Source organism: Ctenopharyngodon idella, chromosome 23 (genome assembly GCF_019924925.1).
Source record: "Ctenopharyngodon idella isolate HZGC_01 chromosome 23, HZGC01, whole genome shotgun sequence".
NCBI lineage: Eukaryota > Metazoa > Chordata > Actinopteri > Cypriniformes > Xenocyprididae > Ctenopharyngodon > Ctenopharyngodon idella.
Window position 1 is genome coordinate 11,362,849 of NC_067242.1, and position 22,730 is coordinate 11,385,578.

Genomic DNA, 22,730 nt, shown 5'->3' on the forward strand with positions numbered 1-22,730 from the left:
AAGTGAAAAGGGATATTCAATGAGGAAAAAAATGCCTTAATTTTATCCATTAGGAATTTACTGGGTTAAGAAAAAAAATGGTCTCTATATGACAGATAGTTCAAGGGCTGAAAAATATGAGGGCTTGGTGATGTTAGCTGAAAAGGAAAGCAATTTTTTTCAATTGTAATGGTAGATTACAAAGACATTTCTTTAGAATAATATGCACTGAAGATTGAGCTTATTTCATGTTGACATTAAAAGGTGAAGTATGCCAGTTTTATATCACTTGTATCACCCAAACAGAACAGAAAAAACAAAGATGGTTTTAGAACAGGTTTCCTTAAACATGCCCCCTGTCTTTCATTGGTCAAATAAACAGATAGCCCCGCCCTGATCTCCTACCATTGGTTGAGCCTGTTGCAATGCCATATCTTTCATAGCTTGTTCAAGTCTACAACAATGACTCTTAGTAACTACAACACAGTATGTAACAACAGTAAGTATAAACTAAATGAGGTAAAAATTATTTACAAAGACAGTGGTTAAAGTGTTAGTTCAAGAGTTAGATTGTGCCTCTTCAGAAAATTTTGATTAACCGGCTCGATTCATATAGATTAGTTTTACAATTTATTAACTTTTTGAAGCGTCAAAGTGTCAGTTGCATAGCTGTCTATGGAGGGACAAAAATCTCTCAGATAAAATATCATCTTTTGTGTTTTAAAAATGAACGAAAGTCTTACAGGTTTGGAACGACATGAGTGTGAGTAAATGGTGACAGAATTTTCATTTTTGGGTGAACTAACACTGTAAGGTCTGGACTGCATTTTCACAAACTTTTTTCACTTATTTAAAACATGTTAATAATCTGAAACAAGCTCACAGCAAACAATTAAAAATAATTACAGTACAGATGAATCTGACACACACAGTGGTATAAACAAAGAACTAATCTGCATTAGAATAAAGAGGTTAAATCTTTGGAGGTAAGCTCTAAGCACGAGGTTACAGTTATCCAAGTTACTGAGCGGAAATACCTTTCTTTTACCTTACCATTATGCTTGCCGACCTCAAGTGCCATCTGTAGATCTCAAGAAGATCTCAAGAAGAGGAAAAAACAAAGGATACAGCTGAGCTAATTACCTAATGTGATTTTTTTCATATTTTTTGACTCATTATTTTTACACAAAATTGGATTTAAACTGTAAAATAATAGTTTTAAAACAACATATTCACGTTTCTGCATAAATGCGCTCCAACAAACGACAACACGATGTGTAGCCCAACACTAATGCCCAACAGTAGACCAGTAAACTCAACCATTTCCAGCCTAATAGGCTAAAACTCACTAAACGCACACCAATTCAAGCATGAAGTCCTGATCACTCAGCCAGACATGAACATCTGTTGGTTTCTCGCTGGTTTGTAGGGCCCAGAAGATCGCTGTTGACAATGGAAAGATATTTGTTTGGACTGTGTTAATGAACAGCTATTTCATACTCCACATGGCCCACTTTCTGTTGACAGAGCATCTTTTCAATCTGTTCTATAGAACGGAGAGAAATCGTGAGGTCTCTTTTGTGGATGTACTGAATAAGTAGAATACACTAATGCTGTAGAAAAAAAAAAAACCTCCACAGGGTCACAATCTCTTGATTTTCCTGATTACATTTTTAAAATTACCCTTTTTATGTCAGCAAGCCTTAAACTGCTGAATTCAGTAACATTGCTGGGATGTAACAAGGCAAATGTTATAAAGGTTATAAAAAAGACCACAGAGACAGAAAGATAAGATATTTAAACACAACCAAATCTCAATGATGGAGTATGTTTGGAATAATCTCTGAAAACTGGGGATTAAGAATATTTATTTGTGAATTCTTCCTAGAAATAGAAAAAAAAAAAAACCCAACAATACTAACCGACACTAACCAGTACTAACAAGCCTTTTCATCATCTTCATGTGGAAGCCCAATTCACTCAGTTCAACTCATAATTATTACTTATGTCATAATTTCGACATTTTGACATACTGACTTGACCTCTTAATTTTTGACTTTTTATCTCATAATTATGACTGAATATCTCAGTTTTATCTTTTTATGTCTTAAATGATGATTTACAAAAGCATGGTTTTTTTTTGTTTTTGTTTTATTACTGATGTGGTGGAAATGGGCTTCCATGCCTTCAAGTCCTGAAAAGTTTCTCCTAAACAGGATTTCAAAACGAATTTTACAACTTGTATGTCCATAGCTAATATATTAGGGCGGGCGAGAGCGGGCGAGAGCCCTGAGGGAATGGCGCGAGGCCGGTGACGCGAGTGATAATGAGCGTCAGCTGCGTGTTGCACCGGTCTCGAATCTCTCACTGAGGAGCTCCGGAAGCTCAAAAGGGGAGCGACGACAGTAAAGGACGAGAGAGGACCAGGCCTGGACTTTAAGTTATGTTTTAGGATGCTTGTGTGGCCGGCAGACGTCCGTGAGGATCTGCCGGCATTACTTTCGTTTTGTATTTGTTTATTTTATATATTAAAGTTATGTTGAACGTACGCCGGTTCCCGCCTCCTTCTTCCCGTATCTACGAACTGTGTTACATACACATCTATTACATTCTACAACAGTGTATCATTAGTCAAAACAACAATACATCTTCATTACCAAGATGGCTGCCAAGTGAAGTGACTTTGCTTAAAGGACTTTGTTTTAGGTCAGTAACGACAGAGACTCCACATACATTATTTGAGCACTGCAGACTACTAATAGATTTTGAAACCACACTTGCTCATTTTGTAATCTTAAGTACTTTACTTATAGATAACCACTCTGAAAGAAAGTCTGTGTCAGACAAAATATACAGCTCTAACTGGGAATGGTCAAGAAGAAAATACAGCCGTTAAGCATGCTTATGTATGAGTTAAATAATTTACTGTATTTTGATGATCTAACAATTACATAAATGGCACCTGAATCCATAAACTTTTATAACACTCTACAACTGCTAAATGGATGTAGTTACATATGTTTTTGAAAGCATAATGGTGGATTTGCCAAAAAATTGTGTTGTCAATACTAGAAACTGGTTGAATTGTGTCTGATGGCAGTCACAATTCTACTTTGACATACAAGTGTATACTAAGACATAAAAGTAGTAGTTCTGGGGAGAAACATAAATGGAAAGCGTCAACATCATCCAAAGAATATGATGATCCATCACATCTGACTGCACGTTAGAAGCAGACAGCTGTCATCTTTATCTATGCTCTTCAGAGTTTTCATGTGTTATAGAAAAAACACAAATTCAACAGCTTCAAAGTGTGTGAGACAGAGAGAGAGATCAAAAACAACATACGCTACACTCAAAGAAATGTATTATTCAATTCAAATTGTAGATATTCTCGGTAATACTTTACAATAAGGTTTCATTAGTTAACATTACTTTAGTTAACATTAAAGTCCCCCTGAAATCAAAATTTAAATTCTTTAGCTTTTAGTATGAATATGTTAGCCTTAAGGTTATGAATAAACTGGTGTGTTCCAAAACAATGACAATATTCGCATTTAGGAGCATTTAGGAAACATTCAAAACTTACAGTCTCTCACTTCTGCTAAAATGGATCACGGATTTTCATGATATCACACCGCACTTCAGCTTCTCATCAAATTTTCTGTCCAAATCAAATGCTTTCTAGAATCTGAAGTCCTGCCCCCTCCTACACTATCAACAGACACTGAAGCTGCGGTTGAAATCGGTCATTTGTTCACATATTTACTAGTTTCTACATGCGGAATGGCACATAGTGCACTATATAGAGAATAGGGAATGATTCAAACAGTGTAAATATACTTTCCATTGACGCAAATGAAGTCCGTTTTCGTGTTAGTGTCATGTGAAGCGCTGCAGCGCGAGCACAGTCTGCTCTGGCCCAGGGACACAAGAGCACAGAGCGGATCATATCCACGGAGCCCGAGTCGGCTCAGACCACATAGGTATCGGACCCATTTAAATTCTGCATGGAATGCTTTGTATTTTAGAGGAGATTAGGAGGAGAAACAGTTAGAGATTAGAAGGAAACAGAGGTTTTACTGTCCGAGCTAAACGAAATGCTATTGGCTATTTTTAAAAAGGGGCGGAGCTGTTCGATATGTCCCGCCCTGTTTGCCTGATATCGAATCAAAATCGTAATCGAATCGAAAGCATGCGAATAGAAATCGAATCGAGTCAGCGCAGATAGCCTAATGGTTAGTGTGCCGACATATGGCGCAAATGCGTTCACGGCGACCCGAGATCGATTCCCGTCTCGAGGTCCTTTGCCGATCCCGACCCCCTCTCTCCGCCCTGTCTGCTTTCTACTGTCCTCTCCGAATAAAGGCACAAAAGCCCTTAAATATGACTTTAAAAAAAAGAAAAAAAAAAGAAAAAGACATCGAATCGAATCGTGAAAATTTTGTCAATACCCAGCCCTAGTTATTTGTGAGCAAATCTCACAAAACTGTTAAGAAAATGCCTGGGTCATATTTCGCCCCACAATCAAAAGAAAAAATAATATTTTCCATAAAGGAAATGATGCCTATTTTAGGGCCATTAATATCTAATTCCTTAATGAATCATTCCTGTGCACAAAATTAAATATAATATTTAAATCATAAATTATTTATTATGGTAGTATTCGCAGTGCAGTATTTGAATTTATTTCACAATGATTTAAAAGAAAACAGTATTAAAGTAATGAAAATTGTTTTTTATTTCACATTACAGCAGTCAAAATTTGTGGAGAAAATGTACTTTATACAATGAAATTGTCAAAGCAAAAAGGTCATAACAATAGGCTTAATTTTCTTCATTCAAAACATTTCTGTCATGACAACTCTTGAATTGTTCGGCATTGTAATAGATATAGCAATGTAAATATGTCTGATCTTGGCAGAATTTATCCGCTACACTGCTGCTGCTGTTATTGCTGCTGCATAGCAAGTACGGGACTTGCTATCGCCAATACATACAAGACACGCTGCTGTGAGCAAGTAAGATATGCTGCACACAGACAAGTAGCAGATCTTTACAGGTGGAGCTGGGGGAGGTGGATGGTTTCTGAAAGCACGCTGCAAACTGCAACAGCAGGCGCTGACCAACTATTTGAAGGTTGAGCAGCAAGCTCACTGGCTATTGATAATGCAGGAAGCAATCAGCTGTTCCCTATAGAGATAATGTGATTGCAGCAGATTGAGTTAAAGACCTATCAGCCTGTGCCGTCTAGAGTTTCATGACATAACTTTGTATTCGTTATGAATCAGACATTTCTATGAGACTCACCCAAAATGGCATCAAGCTGTTAAAACCTAATTGGAACCTTTATTTCTAAAAATTAGTCAGTGAAATATGTGCATGCTTATATTAGCTTGTTAGTTGTAGTTATTAGTCATGTAGTAATTGCTTTCTTGTCCTAAGTGACTTACAGCACATCTTTATTACAGGGACAGTCCCCCTGGAGCAATCTGGGTTAAGTGATTTGCTCAAGGGCACATGATGGTAGGGGACATCTGAATGAGTGTGCATGAGTGTATGTGTTGTATTATAAGACATGTATGTGCACTTGCAAATTATGAGCTAAAAATGACATCTTAATCTTGCCACGACTACTGGCCCGACCTTTCACTATCAAGTGAATCTGCAAAAGTCATCAAGAAAACTCATTAAATGTTTGGGTAAACCGATTATAGTCAAACTTTGTCTATTATAATCTATGATAAAGAATGCGCTTTGTTGTGGTTTAGCACATTTAGCAGTGATCTTCAAATTCCATTCATTATCAGAAGATTTATCAGTATTAAATAAGATTTTATGTTGTAATCCGTTTGAAATGAAGATGTGATGGGCATACTAGTCTGGCTTATCCAAACGTCTGACTGTCTACGGGTGATATCGCACAATCACATCCAAATCTGGCAGCGAATTTATTATGTTGAGGGATTTTTTTAATCATTTGCTTGTGTAAGACTTTTCCCCCATAACCCACACCTTAACGCATCAATGTCATTTTTTCCAATATCAGCTCAAATTGAGCAATATCTCTGTCTCAAACTCATATCTTTACCGCAAGCCTTTCAGACTACAAATCACAGCGTGATGGTTTCAGTATGTGGAGTTTATAAGCAGTGCACTGTGGAGATAGAGTTCATCTCTCTTTACGACAGCTTTGGCTGGGGTCACAGTGTTTCGACGTAGCGGCTGGATTGTTATTTTTTCTGTCTAGAACATGAGCCAATATCTGTCTGCACCAATCTGCTCAAAAAGGTGTTTGGGAAAAAAATATAACAACCTAGCTGCCATGTAGCAACACTTACAACCTGTCAGCACTGTGAATGAAAAATACATCTATTAGAGTCTCCGGGAAGGAATCACTAAAAATAAGTAGTTTTTAGTTTTGATTTTCTTCTTTCTTTCCCTCTTTCTACCCCTCACCTTTTTCTGCATTCAAACTATTAAGCCATACCAATCTAGACTCATGTTGGCATACTTTTGTTTATTAGCATAAAGTCTAGTCCACAGCTTATTCTAGCCAAAAACCACCCACTTAGACAGGAAGCAGGAAGAACCATCTGACCAACGTGTAAAGTGACATACCATAATTTTTTTTTTTTTTTTGTGATGTTTAGGAGGTTTGTAAATCTGAAATCTGATATAGACTACCAACAAAGCAAAGCAGAATCTACAGATCTGGTGTAGGCAGGGCTAAGAAATTAATATTTGCCAAGTGCTAAATTTGCAATAAATAAATAATAGTCACAACAACCTTGGTAAGTAAATAAAACATTACTCAATATGTAACTATGTAAAAATGCAATTATACAAGGAAAAATTTGCTAAATAATCAAATTGTTGTCATAGGGACAAAAAAAAAATAATAATAAATAAATAAATAAATAAATAAATAAATACATAAAATAATGTCAGAAACATAACGTTGTTAGAATTCTGCTTGGGTAATTTCCAGATCTCACCACCCCATTGTCTCTCTACTAGTAATAATAGTAGTAATAAACAACAACAACAACGTTTTCATCACTCAAGGATATAATTTACTTTCTATTAAATATCTAAAAAAAATTCTTGAATATCTTTCAAAGATTCAGTGTCTTGAAACTCAGAAAATTTGCCAAATTAAGCATTCTAGCAGTCTGTAAACTTGCACACTCAAATTATTAAAAAAGTACCATCATAAAAGCAGCCAATCAAATTGGAGCATGCCATTTGGATGAAGTTTTTTCAATTTTTGTGTCCAGTATGCATATAGACAATACATGAACTATTTGTGGGCAGTCTATGGCGCGCCACCTGAGGCTGAGACTAAGGGGTCATTTACACGACACCATTTTTAACGAATAATGAAAGACGTTTTTTGTGTTTTGGCCGATCAGTTATACGACAACAGCGTTTTAGGGGCCTGAAAACGCAAACGTTAAAAGTTTGCGAAAGTGCAAGTTTTTGAAAACTATACCGTTATCGTCCCTGTATAAACTAGAAAAATGTGAATTTGTGAAAATGGTGACATCATGCACATAGCATGTAGTGTTTTTTTTTTTGTTTTTTTGTTTTTTTACAAAGTGACATCGCCAACTACTGGCCTGGCGTGCATAATACAGCATTTTATTCATTTCCGTGGATCAGTTTTTGAACAGGGATCGTTTTGACAACGTTCTTGTCAAACGCTTCATTCTTGTCTACTGAATGTGAAAAACAATAAGAAAAAAGTAAAAAATAAATAAATAAATAAATAAATATATATATATATATATATATATAAAAAAAATAAAAGTCATTTGAAATTTGGCTGAGAGACCAAAGTAATTTGTTACGAAGAGCTGAGATATAACTTAGCAAATAGACCCAAGACATTTGTAAAAATATGGAACCCAATAAAATCCTTACTTAATCTTAATTTATTTAACTTCTTAAGGGCTCAGTGGTCAAGGATAGGAGTGTGCTCTATGTGCTTCGACTAGTCTTAGATATTGTTATTTTAACAAGGAACTATAGTACATCCGACAATTAGGTTAATACAAATTGTTATTTCCACTGACATGTGTATGAACATAGACGTACTGTATATATGGGTTATTGCATGTATGGTATGTGAGTATGTGTGATCATGTAGATGTATAAAGGTGTATGTATGTGTGTATATATATAGGTGTGTGTAAGAATATGAATGTGCACATAATCCATATATATATAATTATGCATTTTTCTTTATGTATATGTGTGTATATGTATGTATATATTATTAGTTTACATTCTTATCAAGTTAATTTATTCATTTTATTTATCTATTTTTCTTTTTCCCCTTACATTTATATATTCATACATTTACATGTCTTTATTTTTTATGAATTCAGTCACTTATTCATTCATTTACTTTGAGTACATATATGACTTTTACTTATATTCACAAATGATAGCAGGGTGAAGTCTTGTTTTTTACACTTATAGTAGTAGAACATATTGTGATTGCTATTAATGATTTCCTGTTATGAAAAGCAAAAAAAATGTGTTTAAAAAAAATCGTAGGGTCCAATCACATGTAATCCTAAAATAAATAAAAAATGAACCAAATGAAAACACAATGATGTTCACATTTTAAGCACATCCTTTTATCTGCTGCCATTCATCTGTTAAACACATTAGGTGAATACAGAACCACACTGTGAGCTGACAGAGAAGCAAAGGTCCAGCGTGGCGGCACTTTAGATTGAGTCACTGCCAGTGATGAAATTATGTGGGCTGGTGAACATTAAATTACAGACAGTGAGAAGTGAGATGTCTATACTCACAGTTTGCTTTTTTCCTCATGAAAAAACCTGCAGTTTTCAATAAACAAGTGTTTAACATCGACGCAGTTGTGAGTGAACAGACAAGCTAATGATGGCATTCAGTATTGAGGCAGAGCCTGGTGTGATCCAACATCAAAGGCTTTGATATGAGGAGAGAGGGGGTTTTATGATATGCAGGCTTAATTTATGCATGCATAGATAATGAAATCTCATTATGCTGACTTACCAAGACGGAACACATGCAGTAAACATATTTAGATCTGCTGGTTAATTATACAGCCCTGCATGCATGAAAATGAGTATTCTGTGCAATGCTTTAAAAAAAATATCCTTTAAATCACCAATAAACATACAAAAATCATAAGAGCTGGAAAAGCAGTTATGACTCACACAAAAGTCTCATCTTAAAGATATATGGTGTGCATTATTTCTGTACCTCAGACAGCGTTGCCAGAATCATGGTACACTGTTGCGCATATTACGGAAGTGTTTTTATTAACCCTCTTCCTTATGCATCTCTAGCTTGAATTACTTTCATGCAATCACTTACAACGCTCCTCAAAAATCAGTATTAATGACACATTTTGTTTTTATTAAACCTCTCTTGCATACCTCTCAAATCAAAGCAAGCAAAATCACTTATCCAATCAAAATCTAAAACAAATTGCATTTTATAAAACTATATATTCCTTCGCACTTAATATCAAACCACTAATCGATCTCTAGGTACTTGCATGCAATCATTTACTAATCAAGTAAAAGAGTTTTGCATCTCAAGTTTGATCTTCCTTCATAAAATCATTCATTTAATAATCAATAAATGCAAAAAACATATTTGACAAACAATATCAAATCACTTAAATCAATATCAATAAATATTAAATATCAAGTGATCGCATCAATCTGTAGTCTGATAGGCTTGTAGTAATTAATTTATTAATAACTAAAAATCACTTAAAATGCCTAATCAAAGAAAACCAACAAGAAAATCACAAACAAATCATAACCTCATAGTTATGAAAAATCAATATCAAGTATCATCACCTATACATCAGTTCTTTCAATATCAACACTCATCAAGAAAATCAATATGAAATCAGATCAATTAATCTAATCTTCCTTTATGTATTCATTAATTTATTAATCAATAAATGTGAATGCACTTAAAAACACTTATAAATGATAATCAACGTCAACTGATCACTTATCAGTCAATAACACTAATCAATCCACCACAGTTGTCATTTAGCAATCTCAAGCCTGATCTGCTTTTATGCAATAACTCATTCATTGATTGACTTAAAAGCACTTATCAATGATAATCAATATCAAATGATCACTCGATAGCACTTATCAATCAATGTATTGACTGCCATTGCCTTCAGTGACTCACCAGCAATGTGGGGACTCCAGTGACCACCGCGTACAGCAGGGCGGGCGGGATGGCGCTCGTGTCCTCGGGTCCGAGGTAGGGTTTCGTGTACGCGGTCTCGTAGCAGAAGAAGCCCTGCACGTGCACGTTGAACGTGTCCGTATACTCGAAGTAATATGCCAGCATGACCGTGCCCGCCATGATCACCAGCTGGAAATAAAGCATGGTCGTCAGAGAGTGGGGCAGGAACATTTACCAACAATCCAGTGGAGAACCTCCAAACATCTGAGCTCCCGTTATAGTTCCCGCATCTCGCCGGGGTCTGACGCTCCGAGCGCACGCGAGGTTGGCACGCGAATACGCACTCGCTCGCATGGCACAGCGCTCGAGCCGGAATGAGAGAGCGAGAAAGAGGAGAGTGCGATAAAGTGCCACCGCGCGCTCCTCACTCTAAGCAGCTGATGATGAAGAGACACGTCAGGCGCCGTGCCCGCGCCTCATCATCATCGTCGTCCGCTCAAAGGGTCTGAGAGGCGCTATTCCGTCAGTCACTAAATGTCACCTCTGCTCTTTAACCCTGAAGAACAGCAGCGAAACTGTACTAATACACAGACGTTACAAAGAAAGAAAACCAGGTTTGATTTAAAGTTCATAAAAAACTTTGACGAATCATAACAACGCACACATTAACACAAAACGCGAATGTTTAAAACAAACTAGATGGTTCGCGCATGGCATTCTGGGAATGTCCATTTAAAGAAAGTCATACTTTTTACATCTTAGACCCAGTTAATCTACCAAAAATACGGCGAGGCACAAACTACTTAAGGGTACAAAGAATAATTGGTTGCAAATGTGTTCTCTCTGTTAGACTGTTTTATTGAATAACAGCATAAAGAATAATATATAAACCAAAGCCCACACTCATCAGCTGCAGAACTATTTAATTAAAACGTCTTTGAATTTCTTTCAAAAGCTTACACTTTCAGCTTTTTTCAGTTATTACATTTCTTTTTTAATATACACCTTTTATATTAAAACAACTGTGGTAAAGTCTTGTGGGGATTATTTTTTCCCTTTGCCAAAAAGATTAATAAAACTCTAGTGAGACATTGTGAGGAATCATCTGCCCTGCTGGAAACGCCTCAGATTTTCACATTAACCTTGCAGAGAATCAATTACAGCGCTAGCATATGTTTGACAGTGTGATGTGGTAGATCTGTGCATCTGTTGAAAACTCTAAGAAAACTAATCATGATAATTGGGCAGCTGTTATTTACATTACTGTGACAGTCAGGATGTGTTTCCACTGAGAAGAAACATGGCAGCTGGGCTGATAAAGGTGTGATTGGGAGAGATCAACATATTTTAGGTTAAAAAGGGGAATTTGCAGTGATTCCATAGAAGAATAATTTTTGGTTCACTAAAAAACCTTTCACTGAACATTTCTTAAAAGAACCATTTTTTTTCTTCTTAAGGCCGGAACACACCAAGCCGACGGTTGGCTGTTGGGCAGTTTTTGTTCGTCGGCCGACTAAGTTTTCTCAGTGTGTTCTGCACCGTCGGCTGAAGTTGGTCCTCGTCGGCTTTTTTCCGGCCGATTCGAAATGTTGAATCGGCGTCGGCGCTCGTCGGTCCGTCGGGCCATCTGATCATTCTGATTGGCTGTTCAGCTACTGCCACCTGCTGGTACGGAAAGGCATTTCATCTTGTGCAGGCGCAGAACGGACGTGCTACTTGGCCGTCGGGTGTCGAGCGTCGGTTTGGTGTGTCAGGGCAACTTTGGACACAGACGCTGCCGACGTGAGCCAACCCCGCAGTCTGCTTTCGTCACCACTAGTTCGTTGGCGTCGGCTTGGTGTGTTCCGGCCTTTAGTGTGAAGAACATTTTAATAATCCAAAGAACCTTTTTCTACTATAAAGAATCTTTTGTGTAATGGAAAGGTTCCATGGATGTTAAAGGTTCTTCATGGAACTGCTAATAAAGAAGAAAGTGTAATCTAATGATATTGTTCTTTACCATGTTTTATCATATATTATAAATTTACTCTTCATAAATAAGCATTACATAATGTGTTGTTTGATTCCAAAGATTTTCTTTAGCACTTGAGATCAGGAAAATGATTAATGATCTTGGAGATCTTGTTATTAACTATGAGCATGTTCTGTTTATATGATATATCACTGAAAATGAAAAGCTTATTCTTGATTTTTACAGTTCAGAAACACCCCAAGGAACCAACTGTCCTAGATTAAGTTTCCAAACCCACAGACCAATAAATCAGAGTCCTAATAAAGACATGTTACAGTGCATCTGGCATATAAAGAAGACAATATTATATGTAATGCAATGTAACAAAATACACATTAAAGAACAAAGTGATATTCATAAAGCCCTTAAAAGCAGACATTGTGCACGTTTTATCATTGCTTCTATACACAGCACCTACAGGATTAAAGACTAACGACGGAAAGCAACGTCAAAGCAACTTGTGAACTTTATTTTTTTAGCTTCATGAGAAATGCATGGCCTGTCTTCAACATACTTGAGAAGATCTGAAGGGACTGTCTGCTTTTCAAAATATTTTTGTCAGGCTGAGAAATATATTGAAACAAATGGCACTATAAGAGAGCAGCAATACAATACAACATCAATGCAATTCATGCAATCGTATTACCATGACTCAGTTTTATTTCCACTGCAGAATACAAGTAAGTGGTCTATAAAGTCTGTTACTATTCCACTACTAATCTTAAAATAATGTACTATTGTATGTTTTGGTAACGGTAGGCTAGTTTTGATGTATGAAGGCATTGTTTATCCAAAAACAATAATTCATTTAAGTTGTCCACCCTCAAGTTGATCCAAAACTTTCTTTCTTTTGTGGAACACACAAGAAGTAGTTTAGCATAATGTTTATGCATGCTGCTAATTACAATGATCATGAATGGTGACCAAGTGTCAATATGATTCAATAGAGTTGGGTTCCAGAAGTAAAAACTTTCGCTCATTTCCTCCATAAGGAAACTGATTTAACAATAACTTTCAGACCTACAAGGTTAATAATCAATGGTATTTGCTTCTTCTTAAGCCATCAGCTTATTTTTTTAAATAATCATGTTTAACAGTGGAATTCCTGGTGAAAAACTACATTACCCATGATGCTGTACAGAAAATTACACCAATCAGAGTCAAAAAAGCAACAAGCTCCTAAATAGCTCTTTAGCTCCGCCCACTCCCATGAAACACTGCGAATGGCGTAATCGAGTCGATCTCCCTATGCTCTCAAAATACTGAAATGTTATATTTCTCCATCATTTTTAAATTCGATTATGCTATTCGCAATGCTTCATGGGATTGTAGTTCTTTCCCCTTACTAAAACTGTTAAGTACACAGTCTTGTACCTTTGTCTTTTTGTCTGAATTTCAATTTCAATTTTTTTTTTTTTTTTGCTTCAAATCAAATTTTGTAGTGTTGTGATTCACCTCGTAGCTGATTGGCTTGGTTCATGGCTTATAACTCTTTAACGAAGATTATTTTTAAATCCCTATGGGTAAAATAAATGAAAAAATACTTCTGGAACCAAGGTCTCTGAAAAAGGGGGCGGACACTGTTGCACTATGATTTATGCACTATAATATAAGTCTTATGGAGTCTTTCAGTAAGGAAAAATGATTAAATTTAAGTCTCATAACCTTCTCCGCTGCTGCAGGCCACCTTTCATTTTCATTGTATGGAAAAGAGCAGCGTCCTGGTGGTCTACAAAAGAAAGTAAGTCATGTGGGTGAATAAATGATGAGAGAATTTTAATTTTTGGCTGAATCTCTTTAGAAAACATCAGAAATCTGTGCTGGTGGGCTGCAGTGTCATCTTCAATATGAGACTGGCTTTAGATGAGATGGTATTCTGAAATTAAAGCTCATATACTATTGGATTCTTCTAGAAAAGGCTTCTGGTAAACAGCCAGGAAGAGCAGTTAATTAGTGTTTGAGGGCCACCATACTTCAACAAAAATAAATGGTTCAGCTACAAACACTGAAAGTTAGATTAACGTCAATTAGAATATAGTTTCCCTGAAACATCAAATGTCTAAAATGGCGGTCAGGTGGTCAGTTAGTTGCAGATGTCTGAACATCAAGCTGAGAAGATTGATTCCTATTGAATAATAATATTTAATTTAATTGTCAAAATAATAAAATTGGCAAAAACAACCATATTTTGCATTGAGTGACCTAAAACATATCTAGGGACCAAAAGACCAAAGAAATGATGGGGTATGGCTCTTAATCCACCTAATAACCACCAGAACACCTTAGCAACCATATAGCAATACCCTGGAAACCACCCACAACATCCTACTTTTGGACATAATCATTTGCATTTAAGAATTGACCCAAGCCGTATATAGCGAATACCAAAGAAATGATGGGGTATGGCACTTAATCCACCTAACAACCACCAGAACACCTTAGCAATCACCTAGAAACCACATGGCAACGCCCTGGCAACCACCCAGAACACCCTAGTTCTGGACATGGTCGTATTTATTTCAGTAAATTTAAATTAAAAAAAAAAAGACCCAAGCAATTTCCAGGGACCAGAATACCAAAGAGACAAAAGCGATAGGCTACCTAGCAGCCACCAAGAACACCTTAGCAACTACCCACAACACCCTGGCAACCACCCACAACATCTAGGCTGAAAAACAAATAATAGTCTTCTGGCTTGTTAAAAATCTGACCTATCGTCTTCCATGTCTTGCGGTATGAGTCTTCTGTTCATAACAGTGAGCATAAGTGGGGATATGAGAAGGTCTGGTCTCTTTTGAGCCTCCAGAAGGACATAACTAAGCTCAGTATCAAAGCCATCTACTATAGCAGCATATAGAATGATTTAGGTGAGTATAAAGAATAAAAACCCTTTCTCTGCCTCTAATAGTTTGCCGTTGCTTGGTTAGCGGCTGTTCTATCACTTATTCATACAGCTCATGATTCTTTTAAATGACTCCATGGCTTTAAGACAGACGCTTCACAGAGCACTTTAATCATCCACTTTTTCCATATAAAGGCGTGGGTGTAATGAAGCATTAAACTCAATATTAATGCAGATCACTCAGGAAATAAGGAAGAGAGGACACAGAGGCAGGGCTTTTCTACTGTACACATCTCTCTCTCTCTCTCTCAGTCTCTCTCTCAGCCAGCAGTCTTCCTCTAAGCATTAACTTGCTTTTATGAATGTCACAGCAAATAACACTGCCACTTAAAAAAAAGTCTCATTACCTGAGAGGGAGAACATCCTGGGAGAAATTTGCCTCCTATTTTGTTAAGTAAGGAGGTTTTATGAGGCCACCACCCTTTTCAATTTGACACGGAAATATTTTATAGAGAGGAAATTTAATGTAGCCTTTGAATTAATAGGACATTTGTTATGTTAACAGGTTATGTAGCATATATTTTACGTGTTAAAGTCACCATGAAATCCGAATCGACAGTTCTTTTTGCTTTATGGAACATTGGAGGATATATTATAAATGATTTATCTGTGCACATAATTTTCATGTGCCCTCATATTATTTAATCAAAATAACTTCTCCCTCTTACTGCAACATCTCTTCTTTTCTCTGATGATGTGTTTACTGGCACAAGGGCGGGGCAACCTGTCAATCACATGAGATCAACCAATAGCAAACCACAACAATCCAACCATCCAATCAATTCTCGATGGACAAAAGCAAGTTCAATCCTACATTTTTTCTTGTTCGAGAAGCCATTTCACTCAGATATATGTCAAAACAGAGAAAACACTATCGCAACTTCCATTTCATGCCGACTTTAATGTCTCCTGGGAATCTGCTAATATGATAGCATATGTACAACTCCTCCACAAACTGCTATTTTTCTGCATTTTACGAAATCAGACTTTTAAAGAAATGCACATCAAACATTATGTTCAGATAATTTCTCATCTGCCATGTTAGTTAATTTTGAACAAAATCTAAGCAAACAAGTAATTAGGCTGTGTGGTGAAGTTTGGCAGAATGTGATCAGTGCTTCCACCTCCAAACATTCATTTTAATCTTTGGTTCAGAGATTCATAAGTATGTCCTGAGAAGACTAATATGGCACATTAGCATGTCTTTATCTTCCATCTAGTCTTTAATTAATTAAATCATTTCAAGAATCTCAAAATTTGACAGAAGTGTCACTGTTAGACAATTACATAAGGGATAATGTACAGCCAGCCACTTATTACTGCAAATTAAACCCAGACACTTGATCAGGACACAGTGGGATCTTGATTCAAGGGTTTATTTTGAGATAATGACTAGCTGACTGTACATTACGCAGATTAAAACTTCTAACTAAAATAGTAGCATCAAAGTGAGAAGTATAATGTAAGTTTGCTCTATAATGTACAAATAAGATATCCAGTATGACACAATCTCTTGCAAGAGCAATGTTTTGAACACCAGCAGTGTATCATTAGTGTATTGGGGCTCACTCAATCAAGGAGAAATTATAGTCTGTCCACGCTATAGGCATCACTGGATGTTGAAAGTGCTCTTTAGTTGACTTTCCTTGCCTTTAAAGGTACTGAAATATGAAGGAAATTAAATATGAAAGCCTTCTCTTGCCTCAAAGGTGCCACAATACTGCAGAAATGAAGTGCCACCTAGTGGCCACTAGAAAAAGAACAACAACTGCGCCACCAACTACAACAAAGCTTATTAATGGACACATTATGGAAGCATTATATAGCATACATGAACAAAAATGTTTAAATATCATATATAAAATAAAAATATCAATATTGATATTAATATTAATTATGTAATATAATTAATAAAAAAAGTAAATGTAAAAAATAATAATATAATATAATTAATATAATATAATATAATATAAAAATTAGCAACCACCTACTAACCTCTCAGAACACCCTAAAAAAAACTATTTTAAATATAATATGATATAATATAATTATTTATTTTAATAAATTTCTCAAGCCACCTAGCAACCACCCAAAACACCCTAGTTTTGGACATACATTTTCTTTTTTCTTTAGTAAATTAAAAAATATAATATAATATAATATACTATAATGAATAACTTGTAGCTCAGCTACAGTTTCATACCTTCCCCAACACTGGACTCAGTAACCTCTCAATTCATTTAAATCTATTCCTGCATTGCAAAAACACAATTATGCAGAAAATCTGCATTCTACTTAAAGCAAAACAGAAATGCTTTCAAGCACGCTTTCTTCTTAGGATCAATATTTCAAACCGGAGCCCTCTGTGATCCTCATCACCGGACAGATCTCAACAAGGCGTTTCGGACCACTTGCAAATATTTGCAGACAGCCGCGTCGCTGATTGCCGTGGCACAGCAAACAGCCGTTTCATTCCTGCGGTTCTGTGCCAGCCTCAGCCCTTCAGATTAATGAGGACGGGCCCACCGGGAGCGATGACCAAGCATTTCATTACAGGCTAACAACAAAAGCTAATTCAGCACAGTCCCTCATAACTGTGATCCCTTCGGACAGCAGTAAACACTGCCGCTTCGTGGAGGGAATTAAGATTTTTTTGCAGCACTCCACGCATGATAAAGTTCTCAAGAGGCCAGTGACAAGCTTAGTGAGTGAAATGTGTCTTTGCAAACCTCTGCCATCCCAAACGTAATTAAAAATTGATCAGGGTCTGTTGAGATTAATATAGATTTGGCTGTAAGAATTCATCTGCAAACAAGCAGTTAAAAGTAGAGTTAAAATGATTTCTAATAAAAGCTCAGTAGTTATGTACATATATATATATTATACATATATTATATATATATATATATATATATATATATATATATATATATATATATATATATATATATATATATATATATATATATATATATATAAATAAAAGCAATAAAGTACGAGAGGCTGTGGCACGCGAAGCTTACATAGCCTTCCTTCTGCCGGAAAAAAAAATAGTCCCTGACCGTGAACAGCACCAGAAGTTACATTATTACGCCATTAGATGGCGGCAAAGACTGTCTTTATGAGTATGTCAATCAGTAGCGAAGACTTTTACATTGAAAAGACTGAATTGTTGTGAACATGGAACAAGACGCAACTGACAAATGCTTTGACTAGCGCTGTCAGTCACGGGAAAACCCCTTAACTGTTAAAAAGACAAGATAATACTGTACATTGGATATTTAAACAGATTTTTTATTATGAACATAGGACTGACCTGAAGGAAAATGCTAAATCTGAATGCAGGTAATAAACTCGCTCACTCGATCTCTTTCTCACAATACTCTTCTACATAATACAGTAAGCTTCAATTAACAATATCAATTGAGCACAAACAGTTTATGTTGCTAAGAGTGGTTGCTAAGAGTGTTGTGTAGTGATACACAGAACCGTTGGGTAAAGCGGTCATAGCCGTGTTTTATTGTGAATAAAACACAGCTATTGACCAATCAGAATCAAGGACAGGAACTAACCGTTTTATAAATATATATAAAATATAAATAACATCACATAAATATTGACTACTCTGCAAAAGTTTGGGGTTGGTAAGATTTTTGAAAGCAGTCTAAAGCTCACCATGGCAGCATTTTTTTTTAATCAAAAATACAGTACAAAACAGTAATATTTTGAAATATTATTAAAATACCTTTTTATTTTCTATTTTAATATATATTTAAAAATGTAATTTATTCCTGTGATGGCAAAGCTGAATTTGACAGACTGTTTCTTTCTTTTTATTAATTTTATTTTTACATCAGTGGCGCTCTCTTACATGGATGGACCCTCACTCCACACCAGAGAAGCTTCCGCAGGCAGCCTCAAACCATCTCCACATTTCCCCAGTATTGTTTATGACATGAAGAAAAAAAAAAGTTTTATAAAATTCAGTGGGACAGATTCTTATACAAGGTGTCAGGTGCAGTGAGATCTGAAAAAATAATAAATAATTCAATATCTATAATGCATTCAGGAACTATACAATGCATCTGTTTCCCTGAATAACAATCTTTACAGATATATGCAGGGGAATATGTGACTTACATAAATGCATTAAACATAGAGCTACTTGAATGCAATAAATCTTTCTAATTTACCTCCTTGATGGCTGAATATACAGTATTTTAGGCAATACTTCAGTGAATTATAATTCGCACAGTATACTGTGCTAAGAAGAGTTTGTGTGCCTTTAGGTGTGAGGGATGATGCTGTATCTCTGGGTGTTAATGCATTGATGTAGACCTCTGTGGAGGCACTAGGATCTCAGTGAATGTTAGTCTGGCCCACACACATCAGTACTGCAGTGGAAAGTTAAACACCTCCTACAATATATAACACCCACCTCTGCAGCTGAGCGCTACCGTGTGGGCGACTCTCTTCCTCAGCTCAATCCAGAGACTTACTGATGTACATCTGTGATTTACTGTCAGACAAAATGTGCAAAAATTGTACCATTAGCTTGTCACTCAGGCAGGTATTAGTACCTATTTGTGCCTTAAATTACTAATATGCACCCTTAAAGTACTAAAATGCACCCCTTTTAGGTGTAGTTAAGGTCAAAGTCCCTTTCAAGGAAAGGCTATTGATATTGCAAACTGTCACTTATCATATTATTTTTCAAGCTAGACCAGCCAATGCACATGTGCAATCCTGAATGACTTTATCAATTAGCTTTTTTTTAAAAAAAACAGGACTTATTCCACCATACTGTGTGTTGCACTTTCTCCCATTCATAAGTAATATGAGTGCACCTTCTTTGTATATCTAAAGTCTTTGGTTAAGGTAAAAATATGTACACTCAGGGTATTGCCCCAATGACAAGCATTTGTACCCCTAAAGGCACAATTTTTGCATATTTCATGGTGTGCAGCATCGCAGAACCTGATTTTACCAAGTGCAACATGTACCTCAATCAACATCTTTGTTGATCCTTGAACAACATTCCAATCAGATTTAAGGGACAAGTTTACAGTTTATGTCAAGTTTAGGCTTACAACCAAGGTTAGGTGCTTCTAAACCAGTGTTATTCACCTATCATTTCCCTCAGATTTTAGGGTTAACTTATGGGTAGGGTTAGGACAACATTTTTGTACAGGAATGTTGTTCCAAGATCAATAAAATATGCTAACCCAGGAACTCATCTACGTAACTTGGCAAAATCAGGACGTGTGTACTGCAACACATGAGTAATTTGCTTCTTTTTTTTTTTTGTTTTGTGCTGCTAATACTGTTTTCAACATTGATAATAATAAGAAATGTTTCTTGAGCAGCAAACCAGCATTTTATAATGATTTCTGAAGGATCATGTGACACTAAAGACTGAAAATCCAGCTTTGTCATAACAGGAATAAATTATCTATATAGTTTCTTTTCAAATGTATTAAAATATAAAACGGTTCTTTTAAATTGCAATAATATTTGACAATATTACTATTTTTACTGTATTTTGATAAAATAAATGCAGGCATATTAGTGAGAGACTCAAAAACTTAAAAAAAAAAAAAAAACTTGCTGGCCCCAATTTTTTGAACTGTAGTGTAAGTTCTGTTCTTTGTGAAGACTGAATTAGGAGATTCACAAGATTTAATGTGGTTTGATAGCACTGAAGCACACAAAAGCATTTGAACAAGCTTTCAAAATAATGGCCACTCTCACTCCTGCCGATACTGCCTGTCCAGTGTTTAGGGTGCGTCTTTGTTATAAGTGCCTTTAATTGCAGTCTAGTTGCATTAAACACACATTGCTGAACCCCCCGCGGTTAAAGGTTTGAAATATTGCATAAATTATATTTGACTGAAATGTTTATATTAAGATTTTATTTTCTACCAATTATAAAACTGTGCTAGATGTTAAGTTTGGTGAAGGAGGGCCACTGGTAGTGAGCCTTATGATTACTATGATATGGTTTGCAGTGACTGTAAAATATGTATTTTAAGTATGGAAATGGCATATTTTGGGAGAAGGCCTTTGGGTTAGTTTTGTTACACAGACCTGGCAACCCTGAAGAGGAGGTTCAATTCACACCTTTAGCTGGTCAATGATGCTCCTATTTCAGATAAAGCCAATTATGATATTATTATAGAGCTTCATTGTGAAAATGGACCATGTTTAAACAACCTTCCTCGCTTTCAGCTCTCGTTATCAAAAATCTTGTCTACTGTGACATTTTCCCTTGTGTTTTTATTTTTTATTTTTAAACTGAAGCCAAATCCCAGCTAACAAAAATATGGTCTAAGAACATTTCGCTAACGTTCATATTAAGTTAAGAAAACATTATTCCTGAATGTTCTCTGAATGTTCAAAACATCTAGTTTTATAAATGTTTTAAGAACTTTTTTTCTTGGTTATACATACATTAAGGAAACATTCCATTTTATAATTTTGCAAACATTAAGAGAAAGTTACTTTTAAATGTTCTCTAAACATTCTGAAACAAATAGTAGCATTTAAAAAAAAAAAAAAAAAAAAAAAATATGAACATCCAACTAAACATTGCATGAACAATGTATAAATAATGTTTTTGTGCTAACATTTTGAGAACATTATTAAAGACCAGATAACTAAATGAACGTTACTGGAAGAATGCTTGGTTTATAACTTTGAGAGAACCTTGCCAGAACGTACTGTGAACGTTCCCTGTTAGCTTCCCCTCAAAAAGAGTCAATAGCAAAATATGTTTCATTAACTGAAATGTCTCTGAAGGATTCACATGTAAGAGGAGTTCACACTAGGCCAGCTGTCACTCTTCACATATTTATGGAGTGTGTAGACTTCAAGGTCACAAAGTTACTTTGTCATTTTTATGCAAGTTGTGTATATAAAATGTGTTTCTTACCTCAACTGTGAGATATTTGTAGAATTCCTTGCGGCTTCTAAATCAGTCATTTTTTCCATTAACTTTGATGCCTAAACAAAAGATAAGCAAGTTCAATGGGGGAAAATATAAGTGGCAGAAACCACTGGGTGGCACTAGTGATCCTCTTTTGATGGTTGCACCTGCTGTGTTCAGAAGGGTGCATTCTTAAAGTTTCAGAAGCGTTTTCCCAAAGTACACTTCACAGCAAGATTCATTTTTCAAACATATTTAACAAATTTGAGAAAAAACATAAGAGTTCACAAACTTAAATCAGACTTTATGTTTTCTAAAAGTTTATAAGAGCACTTTTTATTTTGCAGGTTGTATCCACCAAGGTCACCATTTCAAGAGATTAATGTTTAAAAAGCATCCTTGAGCTTGTGAAAAGTGCTATATAAAATAAATAAATAAGAGAACCAATCAAGTGACATATGCAGAAATTTTTTGTTGGCATTACATGCTTTCACATACCATCACAAAAGCCTTTTGAAAGATTTCTGAATAGAATATTTTGTCTTTATATATTTAATTTGTTAAATATTATATTCTTCTTTGAAATTAAAATAATGTGTTTTTCAAATTAAAGCTTGCAGTTCATGTCGAGTTCATGTTACATTCAGCATTCAGTCAGTCTCATTTGTCTTGTTTAATCCGGATTTCTTTAA

At 35.6% G+C, this 22,730-nt stretch overlaps 2 protein-coding genes across 10 annotated transcripts in view; both read right to left on the minus strand.

The window, feature by feature from the left end:
- LOC127505766 (60 kDa lysophospholipase-like) overlaps positions 1–22,730 on the minus strand; it is a 293,042-nt gene that overhangs the window by 180,248 nt on the left and 90,064 nt on the right. The gene's annotated exons all lie outside the window — the stretch shown is intronic.
- The window catches only part of plppr5b (phospholipid phosphatase related 5b), a 63,017-nt gene that overhangs the window by 36,477 nt on the left and 3,810 nt on the right, over positions 1–22,730 (minus strand). For 3 of the 9 annotated variants that reach the window (XM_051881590.1, XM_051881588.1, XM_051881591.1), the window contains 3 exons: positions 22,045–22,115; positions 19,552–19,632; positions 10,201–10,389 (listed from right to left, as the gene is read on the minus strand). In XM_051881590.1, the coding sequence (XP_051737550.1) occupies positions 10,201–10,380 (180 nt within the window). In that variant the 5' untranslated portion in view covers positions 10,381–10,389; positions 19,552–19,632; positions 22,045–22,115. Of the gene's footprint in view, positions 1–10,200; positions 10,754–19,551; positions 19,633–22,044; positions 22,116–22,730 lie in introns of those variants that run through there. The other 6 variants (XM_051881589.1, XM_051881586.1, XM_051881587.1 and 3 more) reach the window with 3 other exon arrangements.